Source organism: Danio aesculapii, chromosome 11, assembly GCF_903798145.1.
Source record: "Danio aesculapii chromosome 11, fDanAes4.1, whole genome shotgun sequence".
NCBI classification, from domain to species: Eukaryota; Metazoa; Chordata; class Actinopteri; order Cypriniformes; family Danionidae; genus Danio; species Danio aesculapii.
The window spans coordinates 26851171-26873508 of record NC_079445.1 but is presented as its reverse complement, the minus strand read 5'-3'; the positions used below and the strand labels follow the sequence as shown (position 1 = coordinate 26873508).

Here is a 22338-nt window from a genome sequence, read left to right as displayed (position 1 = left end):
ACCGCCTTAATCCTTCGTGGCATAGATTCAACAAGGCACTGGAAATATTCCTCATGGTACTAATTGGCTCGAAGTGTGCCAAGAAAATATCCCCTACACCATTACACCACCAAAACCAGCCTGAACCATTGATACAAGGCAGGATGGATCCCTGCTTTTATGTTGTTGACAGCAAATTTTGACCCTACCATTCGAATGTCGCAGCAGAAATCGAGACTCATCAGGACCAGGTGATGTTTTTAAAATCTTCTATTGTCCAATTTTGGTGAGCCTGAGTGAATTGTAGCCTCAGTTTCCTGTTCTTAGCTGACAGGAGTGGCACCTGGAGTGGTCTTCTGCTGCAGTAGCCCATCTGCCTCAAGTTTTGACTTGTTGTGCTTTCAGAGATGCTCTTCTGAAAACCTCGGTTGTAACGTGATTATTTGAGTTACTGTTGCCTTTCTATCAGCTCGAACCAGTCTGGCCATTGTCCTCTGACCTCTGGCATTGACAAGGCATTTGTGCCCACAGATCTGCCGCTCACTGGATATTCTCTCTTTTTCAGACCATTCTCTGTAAACTAAAGATGGTTGTGCATGAAAATCCCAGTAGATCAGCAGTTTCTGAAATACTCAGACCAGCCAGTCTGACACCAATAACCATGCCATGTTCAAAGTCACTTAAATCACCTTTCTTCCCCATTTTGATGCTCGGTTTAAACTGCAGAAGATGATCTTGACCATGTCTACATGCCTAAATGCATTGAGTTGCTGCCATGTGATTGGCTGATTAGATATTTGCGTTAATAAACAGCTGGACAGGTGTACCTATTAAAGTGGCCGGTTACCATAAATGTTATTATTTTTTATTTTTGTATTTTTTATTTCTCTTTTTCATTTAGTTTTAAGTCTTTGAAGCAGTAGATAATTAATCGCCCTAGTTGCTATAGATACTTTTTTGTTTATGTGTAATTATAAACACTTCTCAGCTAGAAGATTAGGGGCTAATAAAAACAGGTCAAATCAGTTAACAAGCATCTTTGCCAATCCAAGTTAGGATGGTTTAAGGCAGATTTTGAACCAAGAAGGAGTTTAATATCTAAGACTGGGGCTTTAACGTTAGTAAACACCCCTAGTACTGCAATGTGAGTCACTGGTGTGGTTGTTCACGTACTGAGATGATCAGCTCATCTATTTTTACCCTGCAGTTATTGATCTGGAGTGACTATACAGAGCATGTCGAAGATTGTGTTGACTTGAGAGATGATGGGATGTCATAAAGATGCAGAAATATTGCCCAAATGCCATCCGCTGCTCAGCATGAACACTCTACACACTGAGAAACTGAGATCAGTTTTGCTGGGAATGCATGACGTATGCAAAGGATCCCAAGCACTTTTCAATGTGGAAATAAAGAGCTTGCTTATGGGATAGTATATGAAGAAAATGAATACACCGACAGCATGGACTGAGCGAATGGGGCCAATGTCATGCTCATCCCAAGCTTCACTGCTGCTTAGAGAGATGTGCTCTGAATACAGATGAGCCTCTATAAACACACACACACACGCACACACACTAACACTAACACACAGGGGAAAATTCATTATATGGCTTGACAGATGATGTACAGGTTATCTGTCTGAATTATTTCAAGTCAGTTTGGATTTCAGCACCTTTTTAGATATTCTGACCTTTCCTCGAGTGAGCTGTTGCTCGCTAAATAGTAAATACTCTGAATTTATGATAGAAATGTCAGTTAAGTCGAATAATGCAAAACTAATAATTAGAACTGTCAAGCGAGCAATAACAATATATTTTATTTCTATATTTATATTTCAAAATTTTTTGTTACCACTATGAATGGACCTAAACTACCAACCCAGGAGCATTCTAATTATGTACCCCTGTGTACATTTGTGGAGAGAGCAAAATACATCCCAGGAGCTATGATTTTTTTCAACCCAGGCTCATTCTGCAAACGTAGTCCCGTGGACATTTCTGGAGACCGTGAAATATGTCACGGGAGGTGCGTATTTTTGCAGTTTTTGTTTTCGTGAATCCACAAGAGGCCACTGTGTATGCTTTTCATATCTCAAATTTCTCTTTCAAGTGTCATTTGTGGCCACTGTTCTCGCGTAAACCCACCAGAGGCCACTGTCGACCGAACGTCTGTCTGACTGACTGAATGACTGGATGACTGACTGGCCGGCCAACCAATCGACTGACCCACCCTCCTCCATCCCTAAACCCAACCAAATTTATCGATTGACCCGAAAAAGAAAAGCCCTCGTCTGATTTTTACCACCTTTTCGGATTTCACCACATTCTCACCCTGTTATTCACTTGTTCATTATATTTTTTGGATTCTGTTTTTGTCTTACCTAATTTCTGGACCCGCACTTCCCAGGACTCGAACCCCATCGTTGTCATCTCCTCTCTGCATCTCAAGTCCGCCGACGTACACGGCGAGCTAACCGGACAAACTGGTGGCAGCGGGAAAGCCCTCCACACAGGGTAAGCGGTCAGCCGTTAAGCGCAAAAAGGAACGGGGTCATACCGTTCCGTAGCATTCGTTTCAGCCATGCAGCCATACGTACCCCCGGTTAAATAATTTGCGGTCTCCAGAAACGTCCACGAGACTAAGTTTTCAGAATGAGGCTGTGTTTTTTTGCAGTTTTTGTTTTCGCGAGTCCCATACACTCCAGCTGTTCTTACGTAAATGCATCAGAGGCCGCTGTTGACTGACTGATTTACTGACTGACCCACCGACCAATACCCCACTCTCCCCCTTCCCTTAACCCAACCAATAGTGTTTTCAAAAGCATCGATTGACCCACCCACCCCCTTCCCTAAATCCGAACGCAGTGTTTTAAAAAGCAATCCAGAAAAAGAAAAGCCCTCGCCTGATTTTTAACACGTTTTCAAATTTTAGCACATGCTAAACGGTCAGCTGGTAAGTGCGAAAAGAACGGTGTCATACCTTTCCGTAGCGTTTGTTTTAAAGATGAAATGCAGCCAAACATACTTCTGGCCACTTAATTTGTAAACTCTCGAAACGGATATAGGGTTACGTTTTCAGAATGAGCCTATGTTGTTTTTATCTTTCACGTTATGATTTGAACTACAGGGTGTGGTGTGTATAAATATATAACAAAATATCATAATTTTTTATTTCATTACTACATTATTTCATTACATTACATTATTGTTTTTGTTGTTGTTATTATTATTATTATATTCTACTAATAGCAATATTAACAAAGAATAACAATTTACATCATTATATTTACATATTTATTTAATATTTTTAGTTTTAACTACTACTATTACTGTTTTTACAAGAAGCAGAACAACAACAATTCTAAAATTAAACTGTTAATCTTTGTTAAATTCTTAAATATTAATGGTTATTTTGAATAATTATAATACATGTATTTAATCATCCATACTATTTATTTTCAGTAAAATGCCCCTCATTATTTTTCACATTTAAAATGACTGATAATAAAATAGAATTTAAAAAATAATGATGATAATAATAATAATAAAAAAAATAATAATAATAATAGTAGTAGTAGTAGTAGTAGTAGTAGTAGTAGTAGTAGTAATAATAATAACAATAATAATATTAATAGCAACAGCAATAGTAATAATAATAATAGAAACAGTGATAAAAAAAACAAATAACAAAATAATAATAATAATAATTTTATTATTATTATTATTATTATTATTATTATTATTATTATTATTATTATTATTATTATTATTATTATAATGATTATAATTATTATTATTATTATTATTATTATCGATTTCACTGTGTGGTTTGTTGAAACCTGCCACCACCTAAGGTTAGGATATTTTGTATATGAAACCTAAATAAATAAAATCAAAAGCATAAATAAACTAAAGGAATAAATAAAACTAAGCTTTTCTTTTCTTTAAGTGTGAGTGTCGCTAATTATTGGGATTAAGTTACGATTAGACCCACAGAATACATTCGTTCAAATATTTGCATACAAGAATCACTCACAGCACTCAGCTGTCCTGTAAGGGCATCAATGTACTGCTTCAGCTTCTCCGTAGCAGCCAGACACTCCTGAAAGAAACTAACACAAGAAAGCCTTATTTATTACAGATCCCATAACAAACCGCTCTTCTTTCAATGCTTTTCCTTGCTCTTAAATTCCAGTCAGACTCAAAAAAGCGTGACAGACTCGAGCGTTGAGGGAAGCGACTATAAAGCAATGCAATCAGTCAAGCCACACATGATGCTGAAGCAGCCAGCAGGCCCAGCTGTGAGATTTCTCTGCACACGGATCACTTTATTCATTTCGCCGTGCTACATTTCATGTCACTGGACTGCTCTGTTTTGAAAGACTGATATTCTTGATTTATGATGGCCTTTTCTTGTCTGTGGGTCTGATATATAGCCATAGAAATGCAGGATGAAGTTATAAATCATTTTTGGATTCTAGGTCAGATCCAAAGTTTTCTAAAACAGTCATAACAGTACTTAAAGTAAGAGACACAGATAAATGGTTAAATAAAACCATATCACCATAATTCCCCAGTTAACTGATTACATTTATTATACAGATTTAAATATGCATTAACGTATATTTACATTAATTAAAAATGTACATATTCGCATACATTGCAACATTGGATTAAATCAGGTTTAAAAATCTTGCTTCATTGTGTTGATATTAATCAAAGATGTTTACAGAGGATTTTTCTGAGTCTCTTTTTATTATTCCATAATTCTGGGGAAAAAAACAGTAAACATCCAGAAAACAAACAAAGAAAAATTGCTTGTTTTCTGGATGTTGACAGTTTTTTTTTTCAGAATTATGAAATGATAAAAAGAGACTTAGAAAAATCCTCTGTAAACATCTTTGATCTTTTTTGTAGAATAAAACGTTGTATATATCACTTGGCATATTATGTATGCACAAATCCCTCTCCAAAACTCTTCAGAATACAGATGGGAATAAAACTGAACTGTGGTGTCTGTAAATGCTGTTGAAGATTTATGGCTCAATATAGAAGATAAAACTCAATGCTTTCATAAATATGCATTGTAATTGATATTTACAGACCAGTAAATGTGTATTGTCGGATGATTTTTTTTACATAGACATTATTTCACAAACATCTCAAAATTAATAATTGCATTTAATATTTGTGCTTTTGCCTATGGTGTCTCGCCTTAACATTTGACAACATATCCAAATAATATGTTAAAATCAGCAACATCTCATTAAATATTGAATGTCATCTTACGTTACCACGTTTTTTCCAAGTTATGATCGCCATGTTTTTCTACAATGTTATACCTCATGTTGGTTTATTAAAAATTCGTATTTAAAATTCTTTGATGTGGGGGACAGTGTTTCTTGACTTAATTGTTCACATGAAGAAGTCCTATATAGTCATAAAAATGTGTGATGAAGTTACAAATCACAATTTATTGACAGACTCACTTGCATTGAGAGTGGTAGTGTTTGATGAGGTTCTGCAGCAGGTCTACTCCTTTCTTGGTCTTAATTTCGTTTACTTTGATAAGGTACTGTTTGGGAGAAAAACAGACAAAAATGTATGAAATTAACACTTTTATTTAGCAGAAATTGAACAAAAGTATGAATAAAAACTAAATTGTTGCAGAGAAATAAAAAATATATATTTATATAATATTTATTTATCATTGATATTTATTAAATAAATAAATAAATAAATAAATAAAATAAAATAAAATAAAATAAAATAAATTAAATTAAATTAAATTAAATTAAATTAAATTAAATTAAATTAAATTAAATTAAATTAAATTAAATTAAATTAAATTAAATTAAATTAAATTAAATTAAATTAAATTAAATTTAATTTAATTTAATTTAATTTAATTTAATTTAATTTAATTAAATTAAATTAAATTAAATTAAATTAAATTAAAAGTAAATTAAATTAAAGTAAAGTAAAGTAAAGTAAAATAAAACAAAATTAAACAAAATAAAAATAAAACAAAAAATAGAATATAAAAATAAAATAAATAAAATCTTCGCTGGCTTTCCATTAGCATCTTTGCCCGTCAAACGCTACAGTTATAAATGAGGCCTGGAAGAGTTTGGTGCTTGCTGTTGACACAAAATCAATCCAGTTGTCATGCACTTCTTAACAACAAGTGCTTGAGTTTCAATTGATATAAAAACAAACTGACACACTCACTATCACTTTGTTTAAGAGTGCTGAGGAAGCTGATATTGAGATATGGAGGTCACACTTTATATTAGATGCCCTTAACTGCTATGTACTTGCATCAAAAATGTGTTCATAATGTATTGCAGAACACTTGTGGTGCTCTTGATGTGGGATACGAGTAGGGTTACGGACACGTTTGGTAATATAGGTGGGTTTAAGGGAAGGTTAAGGTGTAAAAGATGATCAACAGTGTAATTACAGAAATTAAATAAAGACGTAATTACATGCTGTTATTTAAATAATAATAAGTACAATGTAAAAACATGTTTTCACACATTGTAACAAATGATTAATTTTTGTGTAAGTACATATTAGTTAAGGCCACATAATATAAAGTGGGAGCGATATGGATGTGTGCAGTTCATTTCATATATGTGCTGTTAACATTAGACCAATCACAACCGAAATGGCCACAATCTGTCCAATCACAGCAAAGAAGAAGCTAAGAAAGACGGGGTGTAGAGAGATTATATTTTTAATTGAACAATTTCAGATAATGTCACAAAAGAGTTGATGCTGCAGTGTATGTTATGAGGAAATTAAAGTGTTTTTTGGCTTTGTATGAGTGTACATTTGTTGTAGAAGACAATACATAGGAATTATTAAGTTCTAGCAACTTACTTAAACATGTATGTGCACTGAATAACAACTCATTGGAGAACCTGCCTTTACGAATCAAATCAAACTGGGCTTAAAACATTATTATAAGGATAACTGTTAACAATTGTAATTTTAATGGAGCGGTTTCAGTTTATTTGAAGTCTAAATTTAACAATAACACACTTAGATTGCCCCTAATAGACTTTTTCCAGTGTTTATCTTTCATAAATTGTGTAATTTAGCTGCTTATCAATGAAAAAGGTCTTATTTTGGACATGTGCTGTAATCTGTCCAATCAGAGCAAAGCAAATTCACAGAGGGGTGGAGTTTAAAGAGATTGAACCTTTAAATGAACCTACAAGAAAAGAGCTAATGCTAAAGTGTCCATTTTAAGAAAATCGTTTTTTTTTTTTTTCATTATATGAATGTAAATCAATTGTAGGAGACATTCAAAATAAAGTAAAGAACAATTGAAAGTTCCCCTGCTGCAGTTTACACAAAGATGAGCGGTTCTTACTTCACACATCTGCAGCTGGAACATCCTGCGCTCTTTCTCCATCTCTTCTGCAATCTCTCCTCCGCTCACCTCTGTGCGCACCATACCGTACTGCTTGGCCAGTTCCCTCTTCTCCTTCTCAATCTTAGTGCTGGAGGGTTCAGAAAGCACATGACAGTGAGGTCAGATCTACTGCAAACTGTTGCATATGAAACACAAACCAATGGTTGCATGGTTGATTCAGGATTACAGTAAACTGGAAACACGGTTTAAAAGAATGATAAGAGAAGTGAAGCGAGACACTTATTAGAATTACAATTGAATGAAGAACAGAAATTAGCTGGAGCAAAATAACAATACAGGAAGTTTTGAAAGGGTCTGTGGTAAGAATCAGGGATCAGGAAGTTAGAAGGTCATTGGGGGTTTCAATTTTGTGCAGTTAAATCAGATTTATATATATATATATATATGACTGTGAAAATTGTAAAAGTTTTTTTAAGGATTAAAATGTACTTATATAATAATAAAAAAAGTACTTATTTTTTGTACTTTAAACACTTAAATGCAGCATTAATAAGCATAAGAGACTACTTTCAAAAGGGTGAAAACTGCCAAAGGAGGTTGTGAAATACTGATCTACAAAGCCACCAATCTGTGAAGAAATATGAGAAAAATAGAAAAAAAAGGTGAAAGTGATGGTGATGCTACATAGAATATGTAACACATGAGACACAGAGAATATAAATCCTACACAGTTTCTAAAATTGGTTGTTGTTTGACACGAACAGTGAGAGTGTGTCATGATCGAAATCAATGGATTTTCTCTTTCTTATTTTGAAGTGTTTGCAGTATCTCTGGCATAATAAATCAAAATAAACCACCATTCGGTGAATGTTAAAAAGACAAAAACACAGGCAGAAGTAAAAGAAATATTCCTCATTTAAAGTGTTATAAAAAGCACTCACAATTTATTTTCGTAATCTCTCCATGCCTTGTCAAAAGGTTTTTTCAGGTCCTGACAAGATGAAAACAAAGAATTAGAACAGAATCATCCTACAGTAAAAGCCAGTTAGAGAAAACAGAGAGAAGTCTTCATCTGTCTTATTACCATCTGCTCACATTAAACACCGTGCTTATAGTAATGATCTATGTAATAGATTGCATCTTGCAGAAGAAGAAAACACATGTTTTATTGCCTTCTGGGGAAAATAACCTGCACACTTCATCTGCATCAGATATGCGAGGAATAATAATAAAGGACCAAGAGTATCTTTTTTTTAATAAAGAACAATTTTTTTGTATTTATTTATTTATTTCTTTATTTACTTCTTCTTCGCAGTATAATTTTCATGTAATATTTTTTATTGCCATTATCATTCACTATAATAGTATACAATGGGGTATTATCAAAAAAATCCTAAAAAAAAAGTACTTTTGAGATATCTTCCGTAATAAAATATCTATATCTATTTGAAATATTTTACTATTTTTATATCAATGTCAGGTTTATTTATAGAGAACATTTTTAATGTTTTATACAAATTTTATAAAAATACAATTTGTATGTTCAATCTACACATTTCATATACATTTTTAAATATATATTGTTTATCATAAAACAATTGCAGTCAGCATATTTTCTATATACAATCTGACTGGCTGATAGCTGAGCGAAATTCTGCAAATAACAGCACTCATCCAGTCTCTTTACCCTTCACCCTTGTGTATTGCTCCGCCTACATACAGCAACAAGCAGAGGACACTACAGTTTGACCAATATTGCTGCTGTTGGACAACATAATGTACTTTTGAGGCTTTTTAGGTGAGAATGTAGTTGTTTAGATTGCAACTATGCAGTTTATTTACAAGGATAGTGCCTATTTTAAATACTTTATGATTTATGAGAGACAGTGTGTCGGCGGCCATTAGCCTGTTATTGAGCGGAGCAAAGACGGTTGATGTTGTCCATCCACAAGATGGCAACAGGACCACATAATAAGCCCTTATAAGAGGAAACTGCGTAATTTCTAACTACAGCTGATCAGATCATTGTTAAACAGGCAAGTCACATTCTAAGTTGATCTCTCTCTCTTTTATGTTGCAGTGCTGTATATATACCATATAATTGTAGTTTATTAAGTGTGAGATGGGACTCAAATATCAGGAATGTATGTATTTTGTGTTGGCCACTCTTTGTATAACCCTGAGTTATACCCTGGTTGGCCATCTGTTTATTTCTAATGAGTCCCCTGTTTTCGTTACTGCAGACTAGTTGAGTAAAAAGAAAGAAAGAAGAAATGCTGGAAAAAAAATATCTGGTAGTTTGCGCTGCATTGGCTTTTTTTGGGTATAATTATTGTGATCTCCCAATTGCAACAGAGAAAAACTGGGAAATCTCTGTAGACTGATAGAATTTCATGCCGTTCAGCCTTATAATCTTAAAATGTCAGCAAAATCACCGGTTTTGTCATCACTTTAGACATTACGCTAGAGAATCATTCAAATACTAGCTCTAAAGTGACATTGGTGAAGTAGCAACTTTTTCTGCTGTCCTGACGTCCTCTGCAGCTGTGAATGAACGACGGAAGAAAGTAGTTCCTCGTACAAAAGGGTTTTTAGACTCTCCGTGTTTGATTTTCTTATATTAATATATTAATATTAGGGATATTAATATATATACACACACACACACATACAGACACATGCAAAGCAACTAATTATAGTAAGTCACTTATATTATAGATTTCAACTTACACCTTTGACCTCTTTCAGATCCCCTTTTACAAGCGAGTCCAAGAAGAAGTTGACGTTGTGCAACATGCTCTTCAACTGATAAAACAGAAATATTAAAATGGAAAGTGTGTGAGCTGGCAAAAACACATTTCATCATTAAACAAGCTGTTACTTTCAAAATCAATTGAACAGGAACCCGCCTGGAAAAAAAAACCCCTGAGGACAGAAAACTGAGACAACCTTTGGGGCAGAAGCCGAGCTGTTTGCAGATAAGGCCTATCTTATAAGTCCAAACTGTGAGTAATGCTAAAAACACTCTTCAGGATTATGCAGAAAGCGGAAAACACTCCCTGGAGCTCCATGTGTCTCTTACCAAGTTCTTCATTGGCGTCAGCAGTTCTTTGGAGAATTCGGCAAACTTATTAAAGGCAGAGGCCACTTCCTGCTCTCCATTGTTGCGGAAATTCACTGCCAGCTTCTCCATGGAATTGATGTATGACTCCAAGTGTGATATGTGGTCTGGAGCGAGAAATCAAGAAAATATGACATATTTTATATTTACATACAGTAAATATACCCAATGTATAGAAGAAAACATGGGTATTGAATCAAAAGCACATGACTTACACACATGAGATTTTCAAGTTTATGGAGACTCTATTTAGATATAATATATTTATACAGTATAGACTGTATTTATATTTTTATCTGTTAATTAAAATTATACAGAAATAATAGGATAGTTTTACAGAAAAAAATTGAAACAAATACTATTGCCAACCCTTCCCCATAAACAAAATGAAATTACAATTACACAAAAAACTATTTAAAAAAATCAGAAATTGGAAAATTCATAAAAATAAATTCGGATTAGACTATTTTATATTCCCCTACCCATACTTCGACACTAAACCCTAGTCTAAAAAATATTCAGCACTTTACATTTAGAGAAAACTTAATTCTGTATGATTTATGAGCTGTTTTTCTCATGAGGATCAAAAATTAAATGTCCCCACAAGGTCAAAACGTACTGGTATTACTACAGTACGCTTGTGTGGACATCTATTGTACAATGAAATGAATACCAGGACCACACACACACACACACGCACACACATAAAAACAGGGCATTTGCCATCCACTTCATACATATTCATATGTGCCTGGGCTAGAGGAAATGTTTTGCATGCCTTGTCAATCTTTCTAACGAACTAACACATAATCAAAAAGACTAACGAATGCCGCTTTCAGTCTGATGTGCATGACATTAAAAACAAAACTACTACTGCATTTCAGTGAAGACTGGCATTTCTGACTAAATGTCTTAACCAAAGCATCTGACTGAATGATAAATGATACCCTGTCAGGTATTTTTCAGACATTTAAACACAAATACATCCAGAGTCAATGTTATTTTATGCTATACTGTACCTTGACCGGAGATATGCTTTGCTTTGGCTGCTTTCTTCATTTTCTGCAAGATTGTGCGGTCGGAGTCCAAGGCCTGTTAAAGAGAAAAAAAACATAAAATATAATGGTGTTATCAACATTGAGGGAAAAATTCACATTCATGTACTGTATTTGGCAGATATAAGCACATTTTCACTGGACTGCAGAATAAAACGCAGATTTTAATGATAAAGCTCATAATTTAGAGTCAAACAAAAATATCTGTTAAATAACAATTGTAAGAAATTTTCTGTAGCTGGTGACTGGTGTTCATCAATGTATTAATGCTTTCAAATTGCATTAATATTATTATATTTATCTCTTAAAATTTCCCAGTATTGGTTTGTAGCTGGAAGGGCTTCCACCGCATAAAACATATGCTAGATTAGTTGGCGGTTCATTCCGCTGTGGTGACCCCCGATAAATAAGGGACTCAGCCAAAGGAAAATGAATGAATGATTGAATCTGTCATGCTCATCAGCGATCTAACCTTCATAGATCGCTGGAGAACATTCACAATTACACGGACTACAATTCTGTCTCAAAAGAACTACAAGATCCAGTCATGCACCACTCACACACCTGGCCAAGATCCTGTCTGATTGCAAACACTCACAGCTGAAGCCGCTCATGAACTGATTACATGGACTATAAAGAGAGCACTCTGTTTGCCCCTGTGTTGACCATCGCCTGACCATCTCTGCGTAAAAACCTGCGTTTGGATCCCCACTCCCTTTGTCAGCATCTCCGATGTGACAGAATCTCTTAAAATCCTTAAAAAAATGTACCTTGTAGTAGTTTAACAAAGAGACTTTTTTAAGTTTCCAGTAGTCTGAAGTGAAATGACTGAAATTTCTAGAGAAATCATAAACTAAAAAAAATTGTCTGATTACTTTCTGTTTTTTTTTTTAAAGAAATGTCTATTTTAATTTAGCAAGAATACATTATGTCTGTTATACATTAAGTCTTGGAGAGCATAACATGTTTGACCCCAAACATACAGTAGTGAATGCAATTCACGAAAAAAAAATATGACAAATGCATCGGTTAACATGCTTACCTGTTCTTAGCAAACATTTCAAATTTTAAATACAATGTTATTTAAATAAAAAAATTAATTCAGAAAGAATGAAACGGAACTTCCAATGGTTCCTTACAGAAGCACATTTCCTGTTTCAAAAACAGCAGTTGCATGCAATCGTGAAATGATTGTAAAATCGTGAAAGGCTCATGAAAGAGTTTCCCATCTGAAACCAGACTTTCTAAACTAAAATCTACACTATAACAACTTGTACCACGCAACACTTGGGTTTCCATAAAGCAGCAGCTGAAGCATGAAGTCTGTTTGTTTTGTCAATAAATAAGCCAGAGCAAAGAAGGAAAAAATAATTACCAGCATCATAGTAGCATGTTTACAGGCTGCCATCCGAGAACATGATACATTGCTTTGTGTGGTTCACAACAGTGTGAATGTTGTTCTAAGGCAAAATCTCACTAATTTGGCACTTTTTTAAAAAGCTATTTTCACCTACCACAACAGTGGACATGGATCAATTTTTATAACACACACACATACACAACATTTGGCATTATGGAGCCCTATAAACAAGATTCCAGATTTTATTTCATACAGTGTGACAGTCTATAAAAATCCTGTATCAACACAGCTTAATGGGAAACAGTATTTCCTGTGGATGTCCATCCCAATTATCCCTCCCTTCACTCAGGATAAACAGTTTATTCCTAAGGGAGTAGAATGAAGCCTTTCTGAGGATTGTAAAACTTCTCTAGCTCATATCCTATCGGTTTAGCAGTGCCATAAACGGTACCCATCTACCATAGAGGTGATTTAACATAATCACTTTTAACAAAGAGAATCTCCAAAGTCTTTTTAACTATAAAAAGGTTTTGGTTTGAAGACTTGAGGATGTCCCCAAAGAGGCTTTGGCTAAGCAGGTTCATTTGTTTGCTCCAGTTGAGAAAAATGGAGAGAGATCAGCTGTCATGTTGTGTTTGTGCCACTGAGAGTCAAACTGGGAAGCCTATTATCTACAACAGTGCATTTAATAGATGTAGTGCTGCACTTGTTCCAGGGAAATAGCAGTGCAAAATGTAAATCATCTCAAAACAGTGTTTTCACCAATACTCCCACTTCAAATAACCATTATTCAGTGCGCGGAAAAGCTATATTGCACATGAACTGAATAACAACAACAGCCACTAAAGGCTGCAATACACTTTACAACCTAGATTTTTCTGGACGAGTCAGTGTTACAATATACCCTACCTGACAAAAGTCTTAGCGCCTATTCAAGTTTTAGGAACAACAAATAATAACTTGAATTCAAGTTGATCAGTTGGTAACAGAAGTGGCTTATATGAAAGGCAAAGGCCTCTAGATTACGCTTATTTTACCAAAATTAAATATGATCATGCCCTGATTTTTAGTTATTTAATTAGGACAGTAAGGTCTGACTTTGCTTAGACAAAAGTCTTGTCACTTAACAGAAATAATGTACAGTATAAAATATAAAGTCATGATTAAGTGAAAAAGAACTAATATTGTGTATGACTCCCATGAGCTTGGAGGACCACATCCATACATCTCTGCAATGACTCAAATAACTTATTAATAAAGTCATCTGGAATGGCCAACAAAGAGTTCTTGCAGGACTCCCAGAGTTCATCAACATTCATTGGATTAATCTTCAATGCCTTCTCCATCTTACCCCAGACATGCTCAATCATGTCCATGTCTGGTGACTGGGCTGGCCAATCCTGGAGCACACATTGACCTTCTTTGTTTTCAGGAACTTTGATGTGGAGACTGAAGAAAGAGAAGGAGCACTATCCCGTTGAAGAATTTGCCCTCTCCTGTGGTTTGTACTGAAGTAGGAATCACAAATGTCTTGATACCTAAGGCTGTTAATGTTGCCATCCACAGATCTATCGCATGCCCCCAAACTGAATGTAACCCCAAACCATCTAACTTCTTCACTAAATTTGACTGATTTCTGTGAGAATCTTGGGTCTATGTTGGTTCCAATAGGTCTTCTGCAGTATTTGTGATGACTGGGATTCAACAGATGATTCATCGAATTTACCTATGGTTCCTTTAAGTGCTTTTAGCATTCATAAAATCTTTACATTCCAAGATTCTGTACAGTAAAAAAAAGATTCTTTAGATTATTAAAATGTTCTTCACACTAAGAAACAAACGTTCTTTTTTGTTGACCCTTTAAGTTGAACAAAAACTTTTTCATCTATTTCTTTGGGGGGGGGGGGGGTTTGTATGATAACTAAGGTTTGTGGTAGTCGATTTACTTCTTAAAAAGCAGTATTCAAAAAGAGGTTGGACATTTGTCACATTTATATCTTGACTATTTGAATTAGCCATGACACATTGAGTAAGTTTCATGTTTTTGTGTCTACAATGGCAAAAACAGAATAAAAGTAGCGTCTATTGCTGCCACCTCAACAAATAGCCAATTTAATCCCAATAGTAAGCTTAATGTCCAATGTTAATGTAGCTCTACAGTTAATGTAGCTCTACAGTAGGAGCAAGACATACCACCATGGAAGTGATGTCAAATGACTGACCAATATGCCCCGAGTATACAGGTCAAAATCTAATATTCAACTTTAAATAGAGAACATACAAATTCTGAGCTGTCTGAAACAACAGGGAACTGATGGGGATGAACCAAAACACAACACAAATATGCTTAAAAATATTTCCAAAAGATTGCTAACACAAGTTACTATGAGCTATTAGATATGCCCGTGTCATTTACATGCACACACATGATATCTCTTGTGCTCTCTCTCTCTCTCTCTCTCTCTCTCTCTCTCTCTCTCTCTCTCTCTCTCTCTGCTTGTGTCTGATTCAAAGAGGGGAATACGACATCTGAATAGGAGAACATTTCACGACTGATGAAAATTGAGTCAAATATTGCACTGCGAAGAGCAAAGCTCATTTTAACTTGTCAACAAGTTGGCAAATAACCATGGAATGATTCTTTTCCTTCACATCATGCATTTAAAATAAATTAATTCATGGCAATTCCTTGATTATCTCTTACTTATTTTGTGGAATCTGTCATTTCCAATCTCCTGACTGACTCTGACTTTTGACAACTAGCGCATTTAAATTCTGAAAGTCAAAGCTGGCCAGTCCTTATTGGACAGTCAGAATTGTCTATTGTATGATTGATACAGAGTTTATTAGAGTTAAGCTCTGCATTTTATTTTAGAATAATTTTTGGCCTATTGGTTAAGTCATCACGTCACAGCAGCTGTCATTAGATGACAGCTATCTCCAGGTTCTCATATAAAATTAAGACTAGAACTGAGAACTACATTGTTGCATATTATATTAGAGCTCATCAGCAGCTCTGGGTCTAGACATGTTTTTTTCCATTCATATTTCAATATGGCACGAACCCAACCAGCTACAAGGTGAATCACAGCACTGCAAACTTTGATATGTCAGACAAAATCAGACAAAGCAATGAAAATGCCACAATCTAATTAAAAATAATGGAGAAAAACAAAAGTACGGAAGTATACCAATAGAAGTGTGTTGCAAACTACTCAATTGTGTCATTCACTGCTTCATTGTAGAGGCAGAGCTAAAGATATATTTTGGCACATTTGAACAGGACTGATTAGGTTTTCCTTTAAAGGCACTTTGGTTAACCAATTCTTACTGAGAAAAACAACAGAAAAGTACATTGGAATGCAAAACCTTTCAGTATTTTTATGGAAAATGCAGGAAACAGGGCTTTGTAGTGGAACCAAAGCAAGATCTTGATATGCTTCAACTTAATTTAAAGAGGAAATATACAGAATTCAAATAGTATCAGCAGCATCCATTAATAGAACAAGCAGCCATAACTTGTTGCTTGTGTTCACACTTAGTAATATACTAAAGACGATTCAATGCTAAGATAAACTCACAGAGAAGATCTTTTTCTTTAGTGAAAACAAACTATAAATACATTTGCAGCGATATACTGATAACAAACAAATCCAGACATTGTCCACAGAAGTGCAGTGGTTATGTAAATCCATCCAGTCCATGTTTACATAAAAAAGTATCACAGTGGAAAAGTGATGTTTCTTTATATAGTACAAATTTGAATACTGTATAAAAACTGTTGCGAGAATGGGACCGTGTATCTCAAATATTGCCTGTATTCATCATCACATTCATGTCGTTTTTACTGATTGAACCTCAGCAACATAACTATGCAGAAAACTGAGCTTAACTAGATTCTTTGTTCTCCTTAGCCTTGATGAAATCAAGTTCCTTTAAAAATAAAAAAATCCCAGTTTCTATGGTGACTTCTTCCTGTTTCAAGACCCGTGTCTCTGACACTCGTGTCTTATCTTGCTGTTTTTATTCTCTGAGGAAGCAGGCCTGTCAAATGCCAGCATAAAAGGATTATATGCAATTAATATTCATCGGTGTCACACATGGTAGTGTGAAGCAGGAAATGTAATTCTCTGTTATTAGTTCAGAGAGCCCGTAATGAACTCCTCACATAGCCCAATTGAGAAACATTCTGGCAGGATGTGAAATCATACGACACTGAGAAAGAGTCAACCGTCATTTAGACAACACTTTGAGGAATAGCTGCTCCAAAAATAATGAAAACACTGGCATTATTTAGTCAGCCTCAAAATCTTATAATTTATTTTTTTCTTCTGCAGGACACAAAACAATACACTCATCCTAAATAGCAATGCCCATTTTAAATTTGGTCTGCTCCATACTTATACTCGAAACATTAGCTGCGTCTCAAATGGCACACTATACACTATGCACGTCTGTACTATGTATTTATGCACTTACACACTCAACAGCATAGTACATGTATGTAGCGTTGTCCCAAATGGAACACTAACGGTTTTTGTTACAAAGCGGAAATTCAAACCATTTCCCAGATGGCGTTTGACGGTTGCCAAATTAGCGAAATGAATGACCAAACTACCTAATAATACCTGTCATGAGTATAACCGCATTCACCATCAGGAGGTGGTATAATCTCTCTCGTAGGAGAATTTTGCTTTCACAATCCAAAATATATAAAGCAATCCAACATCAGTGCCCGAAAGCTCCAACATTCCACACTTCATTTTAACGGTTGAATAAGTGCATCATTCGGGTAATTAAAGTGCACTTATTATTTTTAGTGGGAACACATTACTTACACTATTTATACTACAAAATGGCATAGAATAGTGCATAAGTATGCGATTTGAGACGCACCTATAGTATGTATTGAGGCCTCTGTGTCTGATTGCATACCTTATTATCTCTGTTAAGTGTGTTATCATATAGACAAAAACTAAAAACCATCTGTATTGTTTATGTTTTTAAGTAAAGCATGTACTTTAAATGCATGAATTAATTCAGTGAGTAAAAAGAGTAAATTGTATTGGGTAAAATGTACAAACAAAGACATAGAATTGGATGCAAAGTAACACAAAAAAGTAACACAAAGCAAACTTTGAATGATGGAGTAAAATTTCTAAACAAACAATACTACATTTATAGAACTCATGAAGGCAAATTTGACTTGATTCCATACATGAGATTTACCTTAAGTAATAATTTACTCTCTATTTACTCACCCTCAAGTGGTTCTAAACCTTTATGAAGTTTCCGTCGAACTCAAAAGAACATATTTTAAAGAATATTAGAACCACTGACATCTAGGAAAAACAAATACTATGGATGTCAATGGTTACTGGTCTTCAACATTCTTCAAAATATCTTCATTTGTGTTGAACAGATAATATGTTGTTGTAATATAGGTTCATTCTGAAAACGTAGCCCTTTATACACGTTTCTGGAGATCGCGAATTATGTAGCCAGAAGTACACATGGCTGCATTTTGTCTTTTAAACGAAAGCTACGGGGTGGTATGATGTCTTTCCTTTTTTCGCTAACCAGCTGACCTGCATGTGGACAACTTTCCCACTTTTACTAGTATGTCCAGTTAGCTCAACACGTACGTCGGTGGACTTGAGATGCAGAGCGTGTTGACAGCGACGATGAGGTTCAAGTCTGGTGAAGAACAGTTCCAGAAGTAAAACAGAAGCTAAAAAATTAAATAAACAAGTAAATAACAGGGTGAGAATGTGGTAAAATCTTTTCTTTTTCTGGATTGCTTTTCAAAACATTGCGGTTGTGCTTAGGTAAGTGGGTGGGTGGGTCAAAAGGTGCTTTTCAAAATACTATCGGTTGGTGTATCTTTTCTTCTTTAAAGGAAATCTTTTAGAGGATTTGCACCTCCCCATGTCTTACTATTTATAGTTGTTGTTGTTGTAAAATGGAAGAAAATACAAAGCATGTACAAGATCTGTAAGTCTCTTTCTGTGTGAGAGATTATGCGTGTTACATATGTATTTTCTTTTGAAAACTCTAAATAAATAAATAAATACTATTAGTTGGGTTTAGGGAAGGAGGAGGGTCGGGGATTGGTCAGTCACTCAGTCAACAGCAGCCTCTGGTGGACTTACACGAGAACAGCAGGCGCGGATAGCACTCGTGAGAGACATAAGAGATCTCAAAAAGTGTACACAGCGGCCTCTGATGGATTCGCGAAAACAAAAAGTGCAAAATAACAGCTCCTGCATGGGACGTATTTTGAGAGTGGTCTGGATGCAGACCTGGTGCAGTGCAATCTGTGCTGCATCCAATGCTTTTTAATGGGCTCACCTAACCCCACCCCTAACCCTACCCCTCACAGTGACATCACTCGCTCCATTGAGTGCATTGTGTCTGACGTTGCATCGCTGAGTGATGCAATCTCAGCTTGCATCAGAAAGGCTCCAGATACTATTGTGTATTTTGCTCTCTCCAGAAATGTAGCGGTGCGTAATCAGAATGAGCCTGGGTTGTGTTTGTGACAAGTGATGGTAAAGAAAGACAGAATTTTCAGCTTGGGTGAACTATCCCTTTAACAAAACTTGTGCAAAAGTACAAATTTTACTTCTAGTGTGCTTTATGTTGCTCTTATATTATTTTATTATCCATGAAACATCACTTAATCACCATCCACTTTCATTGTGAATGCATTCCACTACATAAACCACACAGGTTTGAAAGGACATGAGAGTGTGTGAATATTGACACTTTTTTGGCAAACTATCCCTCTGCAAACTGCTCGTTTTGCATGAAGGATGTTTGACTTGTCTTATTTTTAGCTCTTCCAGTCAGCTCGGTTATGTGAACACTGCCAATAACAATTCACCCATGTGCTGGTTCACCTGGAACACATTCACATTCCCCTGACTAGGCAGAGTGAGAAACCTGTACTCAGCATGGCAAACCTCACACATCTTTTGTTTTTGGTAGCAGAGGTGCCTGGTCTGTTTGACTGGCCTTTGTGTGCATTTAGTGCTATTACATGAAAACGCTTGTGAAAGTCCCCACAGAACACACAGAAAGGATCGAACAAGACCAGTGATGACCAGCAATAAATACTCATCTAAACGGATATAGTGGTAAAGGCTGTGACTAATCTGTTGTTCACATAGTCAAAAGGATGTCATAGTCGGTATGAAACAGCCACAGTGAAAGTATTTTCGTGGTAAGTGCCGATAACAAAAGTACTCTGACAATAGAACGGCTTCTCCATTTTTAATTAAAACTGCATTTAATCTTAAAAGCTAGTTTCTTTTCCACTAGAGAAAACATTGTACTCATACTCTATGTTATTCTTTCTCCACAACAAAGCAGACACAATGCTTCTTCTTGAACTGACACATAACAGCTTCATGCCAGGAATCCACCAGAAGACATGCAGTAATAATGTTTGGAGCTCGGAGGCATTTTATAATTGAGGAGCACGACCAGATGTTTATCTCCGTCTTTTGTGTTTAATGAAGTATAAAACACACACACAAATACACACACACACACTTCACTGTGGATTTCAGTACATTAACCAAGAAGGCCAGAAGTGAAAGTCAAAGTAACACCACACAACCATGATCACATTCATCAACTGTCACTTTTGAGAACAATAAATTAAAAGATGAGCAGAAACAGTGAGCGAGCACGTTTACATGTACACCAATACAGTATGCTAATATTAATAATAATCAGCTTATAGAAAAGGCATGTTGTCCTTGTTTACATGCAAATCAATAATCTGCCAAAGCAATCAAGCTGTGTTTACAAACTAAAAAATTATTAATAATTCAGTTTATTTGATGGGCAACGACAGTGATGGCAAAACTCATCATTAGCAGAGATGGGCAAAAATACATGAAAGGAATTTAAAATAAAATACCAAATACATCAAATTAAAGTGTATCAAAATAAACTACAAAATACAGCAGCCACAAATGTATCAAAATTAAATACTGTATTTTCTATTGGATCAATCCCTTCACCATTAAACAGACTCGGTGAAGTAAACAGTGTGTAAGAACAAATTTCCTCCTCAGCTTTGTTCACCTATAGGGGAAGTTGGGGCCTAATGGCTAGTGAGTGGGACTTGTAAGCCAAAGGTAACTTGTGTTTCTCTTTGAGTTTAGTATACATTTTGCACATATTTCCTACAGAAAGCCCTGCTTAAAGATCCTGTGGTTCAGATCATTCATTGCAGATAATAATTCAGAACATAGTACTATGTGTTGATTATGTTTCCACCCATGGCATGGCCAGCAAAATTCCCATCATCTCTGTCCAATGGTTATTAAACCTATTAGCAATCTTAGATTTAAAGTGGTGACAGGCCTATATGAAGACTTCATTTTCATTTTTTGTTCACAGAATTTGTAATTAAACTCTTCTATACTCAATGTAAAATCATGATTTCTAAAAAAGTCTAAAACAACACAACATAAAATATGATATCTAAAAAGTACAAAAGACTGGAGTATTATTAAATATTTGTGCTTCATATATTGTGACATTTTGACATCTTTAAGCAGACATCTTTCTTCTTCATCAAATATTCAGCCCAGCTGCAGATCAGCTACTGGCATTTGAAACAGCCAATGAAGTATTGTAGGCATCGTAGGACTTATTTTAATGTTGTTTGTCTTATTTTCTTTCCATCTACTGTACATCAGCAATCCATCTATTATTTGTACAGTATACTCATTCTCACAAGATTTTTTCAGTTCTTTAACTTGAAGAGTTTCCGTTTACCCTCTTAAAAAACAGCTATTAATTTTGACCTTAAAATTGTTTTCAAAAAATTAACGACTGCTTTTATTCTAGCCAAAATGAAACAAATAAGACTTTCCCCAAGAGAAAAAAATATTGTCGGATATACTGTGAAAAATTCCTTGCTCTGTTAAACATTATTTGAGAAATATTTTTTTTAATATATTTTTTTTTATTATTTATTCAAAGTATAGTTTATGTTGGTTTACAACTTGAACCTAACATTAAAACATCTCCTTTATGAAACTCTCAGTACTTAAATTGTTGTACAAAATTGTACTGTTGTAATTTGTGCAAATCTAAATGTAAATCTTAATATAGCCTACTGTGAATCCAAATCTGGTTTATCTCACAGAAAAAAACTGACCGCTTATATAAAGTGGTAACTGCTATTTATAGTGTTCATGGTGATCTAAAGACAGACAGGGTGCAAACACACACACACACACACACACGCACTTGTTCAGAAATAACATAAAACCCACTCAGATGAAGCTCAACAACATTATTTTATCATAAAGTCAATAAAACTGTATGCTGATACCATTTCCTTTGCACCTGAGGTGTTCCCACAATGGGACTTTATTATGCTGAAACAACGAAGGAACAGATATATATATTAC

General features: G+C 35.0%; 1 protein-coding gene across 2 annotated transcripts in view; it reads right to left on the bottom strand.

Moving 5' to 3' along the window:
* Window positions 1-22338, bottom strand: part of unm_sa1614 (un-named sa1614) — a 75501-nt gene that overhangs the window by 43858 nt on the left and 9305 nt on the right. For both annotated transcript variants that reach the window (XM_056468558.1, XM_056468560.1), the window contains exons 2-8: window positions 11506-11578; window positions 10448-10593; window positions 10096-10170; window positions 8307-8356; window positions 7363-7492; window positions 5471-5556; window positions 4018-4093 (exon numbers count right to left, since the gene is read on the bottom strand). In XM_056468558.1, coding sequence (XP_056324533.1) covers window positions 4018-4093; window positions 5471-5556; window positions 7363-7492; window positions 8307-8356; window positions 10096-10170; window positions 10448-10593; window positions 11506-11578 — 636 coding nt within the window. The remainder of the gene's footprint in view (window positions 1-4017; window positions 4094-5470; window positions 5557-7362; window positions 7493-8306; window positions 8357-10095; window positions 10171-10447; window positions 10594-11505; window positions 11579-22338) is intronic.